At 41.8% G+C, this 12600-nt stretch overlaps 1 protein-coding gene across 1 annotated transcript in view; it reads left to right on the forward strand.

Moving 5' to 3' along the window:
- The window catches only part of SPTLC3 (serine palmitoyltransferase long chain base subunit 3), a 109278-nt gene that overhangs the window by 18095 nt on the left and 78583 nt on the right, over positions 1 to 12600 (forward strand). The window contains exon 2 of the mRNA XM_081148207.1: positions 7566 to 7751. Within this exon, the coding sequence (XP_081004333.1) occupies positions 7566 to 7751 (186 nt within the window). The remainder of the gene's footprint in view (positions 1 to 7565; positions 7752 to 12600) is intronic.

The following is a 12600-nucleotide window of genomic DNA, read 5'->3' on the forward strand; positions in this document are numbered from 1 at the left end:
AACTGGATCCTCAGCCAGGTTCTCTTTCTGAGTGGGAAGGCTTTCTGCTTCTTCCTGTTGCTGAGTGGCAGGCACTGTTTGTTTTAGCTTCAGGGCATAAGAAGTTTTGGGTAGGGTTGAGGATCATTGAGGTGCAAAAAGAAATTATTTCAATTTGACTCTAAGCAAAAAATTGTTTATAATCCAAGTTCAATCCATTGAGTTCAGCCAAGTGACTCTCAGAACTTCATGTTGTGTGCTTCCAGGAACCCCACCCTTGTTATAACTCACCTATGAGTCATCAGCTGCCTGACATGGGAAAGAAATTCCACCAGGCACACCTCGCTGTATCGTCAAAGCATGCCGCTGATGTAGGTTCATTCTCTTGCAGTTTAGGAGACTCTCTTCTTGTGATTTCTCATTGTAGGTTCAAAATTTCAAAATCAGCTGAATAAGTTTGCTTCAACAAATCTTCTTCTACAATGGATATGGTAGATACTTTAAAATCACCAACCACATAGCCACGAATCATTGAATGAGGGGGGTCCTGAGAGACATAGTTTCTGCACAGCCTTGCAAAGACCCTTCGAAAACACATATCTGATCAGATTTTTAAGTCACCATTTGTTTAAAACTCATCAGTGGCTGCAATCCAAAACCTGGCTTATGAGGCCTGCATAACCTCCCAGCCTATTCAATCATTCATCAAGTATTTAGTCCATACCTACATCATATCAGATGCCATTCTAGACACTGGAGTACTAGCAATGGACAACATGAATGAGTTCCCTCCTGGACCTGACATCCGGCCATGCTGCCCTCTCAATATCCCTGCCCCACACACGCCCCATCCCTTTCCTGCAGATCCTCAGGCTCTTTCTGCTGCTGGGAACACTGTGCCTGGTAAACTGCTAATGATTATTCCAATCTCATTTTAAATGAGGTTTAAATGTACCATCTTCTTCAGGGAAGCTTTTGTCTTTTCCTGAAATAGGTACGACTCCCATCCCATCCACTTCGCAGCGCCCTTACTCATCACTTCCTCTTTCTTAAGTATTTGTTCTGTATCTGTATTTCCATCTAGACTAAGGGTTGGCCAACTGTTTCTGTAAAGGACCAGAGAGTAAATATTTTTAGCTCTGTGGGCTATACAACCTCTGTCACAACTACTAGACTCTACCATTATAGTGTGAAAGCAGCCGTAGAAAATACATAAACAAAAGAATGTAGCTATGTTCCAATAAAGTTTTATTTACAAAAGTAAGTGGTGAGCAAGATCTGGCCTGTGCATCACAATTTTCTGACCTCAGACAACAGACCCTCCTTTGGTGATGGAAATGCTGTATATCTGTCCCCTCTAGTAATGTAACCATCAGCCTTATGTGGTTATTGAGCACCTGAAATCTAGCTAGTGCAATTGAGGATCTAAATCTCTAAATTTATTTAATTTAATTTCAATTACTTAAGTTTAAATATAAAGGCCACATGTGGCTAGTGATTACTGTATTGAGCAGCCTACATATAGCCCATGAATGTCATGAAGACAGGAGCTGTGTTCCTCTTAGTCACCACTGTGTCAACCTGGACCTAGCACAACAGCTGGCACAGAGTAAGCGCTCAAGATGTGTGTGTTGAATGAATGGACAAGTGTGTAAATATGGACTGACTTATCAAACTTCTTGTTTGTTTTTACCACTGCTATACACTTGATTAGATGTTGCCACTAGACACCTCTTGCTGTCTAGTCCCCAAATGTTATATTTTTGTACGCACATTTTATCTTCCCATTATCCCATGAGCTCCATGAAGATGGGACCTATGAGAGAGACTCCCCAATGCTTCATCCAGTGCCCAGCACAGGTACATGCACACGGCAGTCAGCCTTCCCACCAAGTGTTTGCTGCCACAGATACCCACCTGGAAAGGAGAAAGATTCAGCCCCCTGGCTATTTTATTTGTGAAATATGTTCTAATCTGTCACGTTTCAGAAAGCTCACTTCAAGCTTTTCTGCTTTAACTCTGGTGTTGTTGTGGGATTGAGAAATTCCACTTAGTCCTGCTTTTTCCTGCTTTATAACCTTGGGGAAGTTGCTTAATGCCCTGTGTTTCTTTTATCAAGTGAAGATAATTCTAATTCTATGACAGCTATTCGCCACCTACCTCTTGGGAATATTATCTAAGTAAATAGGTGCTCCAGCTTTGAGCACCTTGGAGATAAGCACTATTTTCATATGCCTTGTTTTAACTGATCAAGAAGATAGTAGGTGGTTGGTATTCTCAGTGATATTAAGCCACTGATGCATTGTTTTCTCTCATTTATCAGCATAACTTAACAAAAATTCTGTGATCCTCAAGTGAGTCAGCTGGTCGCAAGTAAGATCAGAGTAATGCAATCGTTGCAGGGCGGTGAGACAGCCACTTTGTTCCCAAGTTGAGTTATGTCTAATTGACTTGAGAGCCTCCACCCTAGCTGTCATCCCAGGTAGGATCCGAGGATGCTACAGATCTCTCTATTCTGTATTCCTCCAGCAGATCTGAGAAGGGGGCATCCCAAGGAAGGTACACCTTTCTTTCACTGCTATCTGAAACAGAAAGTCTGGCTTACCCTGCCATACTGTGGGCTTGATATATCCCGTCTCCTACACAAGAGGTCCACGTAAGGTCCACGTAAGGTCCACGTAAGGTCCTGTTCCTCTTGTTTTATCCCACTAGCAACTGCCTATGTTTGTCTCCTGCCCTTAGAAGGCCCTCACCTCCTCTCCCAACCTTTCCCAGTCTTGGGTTTCTCTCTCATTCATTCGTTCATTCATTCATTCATTCATTCATTCATTTCTACAGCAGATAGCCATTGCCACTCTGCTGAGGACTCTGTTTAGACCCTTTCAAGCAGTCTTGCTCTTTCTGTGAATCCTTTGTTTCTCAATCTGGGTGTGTCTTGCGGGAAGCCTGTGGCTCGCTTCATGGGCTGCTCTGACTTATTAGCTAAGTTCTCAGGTGGTGAAGAGAAAAGCCAAGACAATTGGAAACCAGCTTAACCTGTCAAGAACTGAACCTGTTTACCATTAGAAAGAAAGGGTTGGAGGAGCTAGTATATAAAAAACTGGTCCCCTCTCCAGTTTCCTGTTTATGTTCTGTCTCTCTCTCTCTCTCTGATTTCTATGGTCACTGAAGCTTAAATCTTATAACATACTTTTTTTCCATTAAACACTGCCTAACATGCAAAGATGCTCAGTAAATCAAGAACTGAACCTTTAACTCAGTTAATTTTCTGGCATAAACTTCCCCAGATATAAGTTTGAATTTGGGTCAGCCCAGACGTGTCCTGATATGTTTCTTGGGGAAGGTAACACAGTTCCCAGACTTCTTTCAAATGCTTCTAAGAGAGGGTTCGAAATAAAAGCATTTTAACAAAATTCCTGTAGTATGTATTCACTAAAATAATACTAGATGTCATAATAAAAAAAGGCACCAAATAGAAGTTTATTTCTCACTCATATTGTGAAAGGAAGTTGAAGGGGGAGGTGGTAAGGACTGTACTCCACACAGCTATTCAAGGAACCAGACTAACAAAAGCTCTGCAATCCTTAATACATGGCTTCCAAGGTCACCTTAGCCACCAGCATTCAGATGGCAGCAGAGAAAAAAGAGAAAGAGATGGATCGTGAGAGAGGCTTTCATAAGCCAGGCATGGAAGTGGCACATTGGTCACAGTCACATGGCCACATTTGTCCACTAGAGTTATGGGAAATGTAGTCCAACTGAGAGAAAGAGGAGAGGAAAATAGGTTTGGCAAACAGCCAGTCTTTGCCAAACAGCCAGTCTTTGCCACACTTGACAACAGGGGTAAAACATCTGAAATATTTGAAAGGCCTGAGTGAGATAGTGAAAGTTACTATTTTTTCAAGTAATCCTTTATTTTCTGTCCTTTTATCAAATGACTTGTCTTTTTAAAATATTATTGTAATTCAATGTGATGAGTAAGGCAGGTACTCTGCATATATTATCTCATTTAATTTTCAGAACAACCCTTATTAGCTCCATTTTACACTTGAGGCATTTGAGGGCAAGGTCATGCAGTCAGCAAATGAAAGTGCCTGGATTTGAACCCAGGCAGTCGCACGCCTGTGCAAGCACTGTCCACCTTTATGCTCTACTTCCCATCAAGGCTGGGCTCAAATTCCACTTTTTTTCAGGAGGCCAGTCCTGACCACCTAATGTCATAATGGTCCCTCATTTGTGTCGTTCTGATGACATTTACTGTTTGCCCTATGTTCTGGTCATTTACACTCACTCCCCTCCCATACCCCCATATACCATTATCCTATCACTTCTGGGAGAAAGGGACTGGACTTATTTATTTCATATAGCCTTTAATATTATCCTAGGACAGTGCAAAATAGGCAACCAGAATGAAAGAGTGATTGTCTGGAAAGTGGGTCCTCCCAACCTGCCCCAACACTCTGTTTATTTCCAGAAGTGACAGGAATGCAGGAAGTAGACCAGCCCCAGGGTGTCACAGTGCCCCAAGTGACCTGGCACTCAGGGCAGCATGGCTTAGGATCTCTTTATTTTCAAGGCTGTTTATAAAAAGGTAGAATAAAGAAAGAAAGTGTGTTTCAGATGGCCATGCTGTGTCTGCCTTAGCCAGCAAACTTATTAAGCAAAACTTTATGCTTCATTTACTGTGATAAGGCAAATTCTCATATTTCAAAATAACTATCCAACCCCAGTATGAGAAATCCTTCCCAAGAGGTGTGACTGACTTCGATTTTAAAGAAAGGAATGTAATAAATGAGTCACTTTTCATCTCTTCAGAAAGACCTGTATATTTCCAGATAACTTTACTCTCCATAAACGTATCTCATTTTCTCTCTGCCAAATGAAATTATATTAAATTAAATTTAAAATAAATGAAGTTATATGTGAGAGAGTAAAGTAGATATTGATTTGGGCTGTTGAATATTGTTGAAAGTTTCTTCTTTGTGTTATAGTTATCTTAGAGAACAAGTCACAGGGGCAAAATAAAAAACCACATACACACAAAGTTACACAGGCCCCAGACTGAGCACCCAACTGAGGGGTTTGTTTGCATGTAGGTAGAGAGTCTGTTATGTACAGTACAGGTTTGTCTCAAAGCCTTAAATTTAAGCAGAAAGTTCCCATGGATTTTGGGGGAAATGCTCTGCTTGTTTTGGCCACATAAAGAGTTCAGAAATGAATAGGGGGCCAGGAAAGGAAAAAGGGAAAACCTTCTGCTGATTCTCACAGGCTGGCCTTGAATGCCCTGGTCGTTTATCTCCTCTCATGTGCCCACACAGCTCAGCCGTCCTCTAAGTCAGCCTCAGGGTTGATTTCATGAGTAGGCTAAATCAGGTTTCTGAAGTCACATTGGGGACCCATGACCCATGCTTCCTTCTCTACGGTGTCCTTTAAAGAAATGGGTCCCAAAATCCTGTTGCAAGCCCACTGCTCTTCTCTCTCTATAATTTGCCCTCTACCACATTCAACCATGGCTTAAACTGTGCCTCGTCGTGGTGGACTCCCAGACCCTCTATTCAGCCAGGGCCTTTCTCTTTTCCAGCGCCCCTAACTGCCTGGCAGACAGTCCCACTTCTGCACATGACCTCACCTCCGACTGAGCGTGTCCCAGACACGCTCACTGTCTTCCCCGTAAGCAGCCCTCCTGATCCCCTCTTCCTATCAGCAGCACTATATCGCCCCTTGCAGGTACTGCTCATTTCCTCTTTGAAATGACACCTAACCAGTCACAGCATTTCATCAAATCTTCCCTCATGAAGATCAGGCCCTTTTACTAGAATCCGGACAAATCCAGGGCAGAAGAAAGCCAATCATGTGCCCCATGATGTGGAAGGAGCTGGGAAGTGGGTCCTAACTGGTTCAGGAGGTCACCTGGAATACCGAAGACAGATGCAGTCCAAAGTCAAGCACGGGGTAGGGCCGAGGAGGGGAGCCAGAAGTTGGCACTAGAATAGTAAGATCAGTCATCCATCAGACCTACAGAACTGATGTGAAGACCAGATCTACTATCTTAGCAAATTTCAAATATGCTATACAGTATTATTAACCAGAGGCACCATGCTGACATAGGCACTCAAACATTATTCATACTATAGCTGAAGCATTGTACCTCCTGACCAACATCTCACCATTTCCTCACCACCATTCCAATCTGCTCCTGTGCACTCAGCTTTTCCAGATTCCGCATTTGAGTGAGATTATACAATATTTGTCTTTCTTTGTCTGGCTTATTTTACTCAGTATCATGACCTCCAGGTTCATCCATGTTATGGCAAATGGCAGGATTTCCTTCTTTTTCATGGCTGAATAATATTGGGGGTGTGTGTGTGTGTGTATGTCTGTGTGTGTGTGTATGTGTGTGTCTATGTGCGTCTATAACATTTTCTTCATTCATTCATCCATCAATGAGCACTCAGATTGTTTCTGTACCTTGGCTGTTGTGAATTATGTTGCAATAAATATGGAAGTTGCAAATATCTCTGCAAGGTTCTTATTTAATGTCCTCTGGATATACACTCAGAATTGGGATTTCTATTTTTTTAATTTTTTGAGGCAACTTCATACTCTTTTCCCTCATGGCTGCACCAATTTATATCCCCACTAACAGGGCACAGGTGCCCTTTTCTCCACACCCTCGCCACCACTTGCTGTCTCTGGCTGTTGTTTTTGATGACCGTCATCCTAACAGGTGTGCGGCGATGCCTCCGCGCTCACAACTGCACTATTCAATGCAAACTTGATTTGCATTTCCCTCACGATTAGTGATGCTGAGCACCTTCTCATATATGTGTTGGCCATTTATTTGTATGTCTTCTTTGGGAAAATGTCTGTCTGTTTGGTCCTTTGCCCATTTTTAAATTGGGTTATTTATATTTTTGAGCTGTATGAACTTCTTAGGTATTTTGGACATTAACCCCTTATAAGATATACGGTTAGCAAATATTTTCTCCCATTCACAGGTTGCTTTTAAATTTTTTTGATGATTTTCTTTGCCGTGTAGAAGCTTTATAGTGTGCCATAGCCCCGTTTATATATTTTTGCTTTTAAAAGCCAAGCCAATTGTCATACAGAAAGTTCCACATTGTGATTATCTCGTTTCCACATGAAGCAATTTCCCTTATCCCTCTATCCTGATATTTCTTGTGAAATATCAGATATAAGAGCCTGACTACATTCAGCTTTAAGTGTTTCATTGGTATATGGAAAACTGCAACATAATAGGAGCACAGAGTGGCTAATTGTTCCAACATCTGTGATGTAATTTTATCACTTCGTTAAGGTAGTGACACCAGGCTTGTGATTAAGTAGTAACCTATGGGTGATACTTGGTCATCTTGTAAAAACCCAATTCCTCATTAACTTTTCACTTAATGGATGCAACATCTGTTGAGAATGTTTACCTCAACCAGTTACTTCATTAGGGGATTGTACATTTCTGATCTCCCATTCAGTGATCAATTCCAAAAAGGCTGAAAGTCCCAGGTTTTCAGTATCATACTTTATTTAATAGGAGAGTGCTAACCTTCGATTTCCTTTTGTGTTTTCAGCAAAATGGGAAGCCACATTTTTATGAGAAGCCGATTATTGAATCCTTTGAGGAAGCACCTCTGCACGTTATGGTTTTCACGTACATGGGATATGGGATTGGAACCCTATTTGGCTATCTCAGAGACTTTTTGAGAAACTGGGGAATAGAAAAATGCAACGCAGCTGTAGAACGAGAAGAACAAAAAGTACGTATGCATGTCTCCCTGGGTCTTTGTCATGCTATTCTCTGAAATGTTCTCAGAAGTAGTAATGCATGTACACATCCTGCAAGAGTGAGGAGCTCAGGAACTGCTCAGGGTAAACGCTGTTTATTTCCAGCCCTAGCCCCCACCCCCTGTGTGTTCATGGACTTGTTTTATGCAAATATTTATTGAGTAACTACTACTCACCAGGTACTAAACTGAGAGTTGCTTCGTATACTACCATATTTAACTTTTATAACAACCCCATGAGATAGATATTAAAATATCATTTAAAAAACCATAATGTAAGAGTGAGGCCCATGGATGGGACTATACTTTGGTCTTATGGTTGTAAGATGAGTGTTATTTATGACCTACCCTGGAATAGAACAGTGGGTCTAAATGAAGTGCGAGATTTTTATTTCATCTAGATAAGGGCTTCTCAACTTTGGTACTATTGATATTTTGGACTGGATGATTCTTTGGTGAGGCAAGCTGCCCTGTGCATCGTGGGATATTTAATAGCATACCTGGCCTCCACCCACTGGATGCCATTAGCACTCTCCCACATACTTGTGACAATCAAAAATGCCTCCAGGCATTGCCAAATGTCTCTTGGATTGCAAACTGGCCTCTAGTTTAGAGCCACTGATCTAGACACTTTCGATCACTAACCTATAAAGTCTGCATCATCCTCTGTTCACATAAAGCTAACAGAACAGCCTCGAAAACATTCAGAGATGCAAAGAGTGTGCATTTTGTTAACATGATTTCCAAACTGGTGCAAAAGATTTATGGTGTCATGAATCTTTTTTTCCTAAAAATTGCTTTGGCATACTATGAGTGTGGTCATGGATTACTCGACATGATGGAGCCTTAAACACACCTAAGATAGGTGAGGTATGAATTTCAATGTAATGAGAGAACCCCAAATCCTGTAACTTAGCAGCCAGTACCTATGGTAAGATAAACACTGATTACAGTAATGCTTCCATGAACAAATCACATGGGGCATTTCTTTTGGAATTGCCCCAAGTCAGATGCATCACTTTCAGAAGAAAATCAGGCCCAGGTCTATTATTACAATTCTTCCCAGCTTTAGCAAGTATGTGAGCACATGTTTTATATCAGGTAATGGGTGCTTATATGCACAGAAGACAAGACAGGTCCTGCCATCAGAGAGTTTGAAATCTGGTGTGAAAAAGTATATGACAAAAAGTGATGATGGGGAGGAGTGTGATGTGGGAAACAGGAATCTGTGTCCTGTGATTCCCTTAGGAAGTCAGGAAGTCATGATGCTGGGGCTTGAAGAGTGGGCAGGAATTTGCCTAGTGGCCAAGGGCACAAAGAAAGACATTCTCAGAAAAGGGCACTGCCTGTGCCAAGGTATTCATTAACTCATTAATCAAGTCAGCTTCTCTTTGAGCATGTCTTTTGTGCCAGGCACTGTGCTACAATCAGGGATATAAGACTAACCAAGGCAGATATAGTTCTTGCCTTCAGGGAGCTAACCATAAAAAAATTCAATAGAATTGATAAGAGGTATGTAGAGAATGTCAAGAGAGCTAAAAAGAAAACATCTAACCCAAACTTGGTGGTCAGTGAAGGCTTACGGGAGGAAGAGAAAGTTAAGTTGGAATTCAAAGGCCAAAGAGTAAGTAGTGAAGTGAAGGGAAAGGCAAGATGGGACTGAAGGAGTCTTCAGGAAGAGGAAATATGGTGCGAAGTGGTCCAGAGGTGAGAGAAAGCATTGTGCATACAAGGAACCAAGGAACTCCAGTGACTGAAGTTCCGTGAGAGTGGGAGTATGTTGAGGGAAGATTGTTTGAGAGGCAAGTAGGGGCCAGACCATAATGGGTTTTCATAAACCATGAATATTTATTTTAAGAACAATGGGAAGGCATGGAAGGGTTTCAGGCAGAGGAATGCAGATTTGCAGGTTAGAAAGATCATGTTCACTACCCTATGCAAAGGGATTGCAAGAGGATAGCCTAGAGACCAAAGAAACCAGTTAAAAGGCTGATGCAGAAATCCAGGTTAAAAAAATATATATCTAAGTAAGAACTTGGGCTGGAACCATGGTAGTGATAACTGGGGTGGTGCTAAGAGATAGGACCAAGTGATGCTTAAGGAGATAGTAAGGGATGATTGGTTTGACTTGAGAAACTGTGGAGATGGACAGATCAAGGGCCACACCTAGGCTTATGGCTTGGGCAGCTGAGTAGGAAGAAAGTGGTGTCATTCATTGAAATGGGGAATAGAGGAAAAGAGTCCAGTTGGAAGGAGAAAATGGCCAATTCATTCTTTGGCAAGTTGAGTTTGAAAATTTGGCAGCTAGATATAGAGTTCTAGAGCTCCAGAGAAAAGCCTCAGAAGGATATTGTGGCATCTTCAGTATATCTTGAGCATATCAACATTAACCAAACCCCAAGAAGTAGATGAGATCTCCCAAGGGAAGTAGTCTCTAGGGAAAAAAGAGAAAGGGTGATAGATGTCAGAGATGGAATTCCAATGCTAGACTAGAAGCAAACTGGCAATAGGAGAACCTTATAATGGCTTAGAGGTCGTTTGTGCTTGAACTAGGGAAGAGGTACATGGAATGAAGAAAGGGGGACTAATTTGGGAGGTCTTGAAATCAGTATAGAAAATAATATAGCCCGGCCGGGTGTGGCTCCGTGGTTGAGCTTGGACCTAGGGTCCAGGTGATCGGGGTTCGATTCCCGGTCAGGGCACATGCCCGGGTCATGGCTCGATCAGTGACTCTCTCATCATTGATGTTTCTATCTCTCCCTCTCCCTCTCCCTCTCCTTTCCTCTCTCTGGAATCAATAAAGATATATTTTTAAAAATAATAATAATAATATAGAAGGGGGAATGCCAAATTTCTACTCTGGTCAGACATGAGGATGGCAGCGGCACACCCATCACAACAAAAATGGTCTTATTTTGGCAAAGAGATGGTCACAGACACAGTTTTCAGGATATAAATATTTTTGAATGGTAAAGGATATCAATGCAGTTAAATGGAAACAGAGAGCAATCCAGCGTGCTCCCAGGGAAAGATGCAGCTTTCCCAGCAGAGCTGCCAATGAAACTGGGAAATTGGGAGAAGGAAGCAAGTTCTTGGCCACTCTCACAAGGCTCTCCACAGCCCCTCCCTGACACCAGCTGGTCTGTTCTAGAAACTCTTATCACCAACCTGCCTGTTCCCCGGGTTTAAGTATCATGCACAGTAAATCAGTACATTCCAGAATATTTGCTGGAACACAGGGTCACTCAAATGTAAATTTCTCAGGGTGGCATCTCTTGGCAGGCTTGGGCTTCACGTCTGCCATCTATTTTCTAACCTGGTTTAATAATTTAGCTCTATCAACCAGAGAGGCTAGTTGTTTTGATTTTTCTAAAGCATTTCTTACATTTCAAGCAGAATATATATATATAGACATATAGATTAGATAGATAGATGATGATAGATAGATAGATTAGATAGATGATAGATAGATAGATAGATAGATAGATAGATAGATAGATAGATGATAGATAGATGATAGATGATAGATAGATGATAGATAGATAGATAGATAGATAGATAGATAGATAGATAGATAGATAGATAGATAGATGATAGATAGATAGATGATAGATAGATGATAGATAGATAGATAGATAGATAGATAGATAGATAGATAGATAGATGATAGATAGATAGATAGATAGATAGATAGATAGATAGATAGATAGATAGATAGATGATGATAGATAGATGATAGATGATAGATAGATAGATAGATAGATGATAGATAGATAGATAGATGATAGATAGATAGATAGATAGATAGATAGATAGATAGATAGATAGATAGAGAGATAGAGAGATAGAGAGATAGAGAGATATAGATAGAGAGATAGATAGATAGATATGCAAGTTGGTTCCCAGTGCAGAAGACTCTGAGATGGTTATAGGCGTGTGTTCCTGGGATCAGTACCTGTACACGTGGCAGGGAGTAAACGGCAAGATGTGCAGGTGAATTGTGCTGCAGTCAGGGAGCTCTCGAGGTGGGAGGGCCCTTCAGAAGCGTTGAGGCCAGGGGGTTGAGCCTTCAGTGATAATAGCTGGGGGCTGCCTCCAGAGGGGGATGTGACCTTGGGCCAGGCAGCTCCCTCCATTGGGCTGTCAGTCTCCCACACTCCGAGCACTGGGGAAGGAAGGGGTGCTTGAGTCCTGAGCAATGGGATAGGCAGGCACAGCGCACAGCGACCTGTCTGTAGAACCCTTCGCTACTGCTGCAAGAACCACTTGAACCGCCTCTCAGGGGCAAGACATTGCTTTCAATAAATCAGTGTGCTGTATTTCTTTACAAAATAAATCATTTCCTACCCATTTGATGTCTGTGAAGTAGAGAGCATCAGCCAGTTGACTCACCTTAATACACATTCCTTTTCTATGGCCCTCTTTTTACTGTGTGTTCCTTCCTTTAGAGCCCCTTTAGATTTAGGGGCTTTCAGAGTAACAGGTCCTAATAAACTGTGGTGGCTGCAATTGGATGGAACGTGGTCACTAGACACTCTATCTCCAGGCTGACCTTCATGCTTTCAATACTGCTCCCAGCCCCAAGCTTCTGCTTGTATCCTTAATAAGTGTTAAGGATTAATAAGCTGTCTGAGGTAGATCTTGAAGTCTCTGTCTGGAAACATGGAATAGGTGGGCTGCTGGTTCTTTTAGCAGAAATGAGCATCATTCTAGTCTAAAAGCTGGTCACTGGGAGTGCAGATAGATTGTCCCACAAGACAAACCAGCTGTGCACAAAATGACACCAGGAAAGAAAGCACATCCAAGAAGTGGTGGTGGACAA

This window comes from Miniopterus schreibersii, assembly GCF_964146895.1.
Source record: "Miniopterus schreibersii genome assembly, chromosome: 10".
NCBI classification, from domain to species: Eukaryota; Metazoa; Chordata; class Mammalia; order Chiroptera; family Miniopteridae; genus Miniopterus; species Miniopterus schreibersii.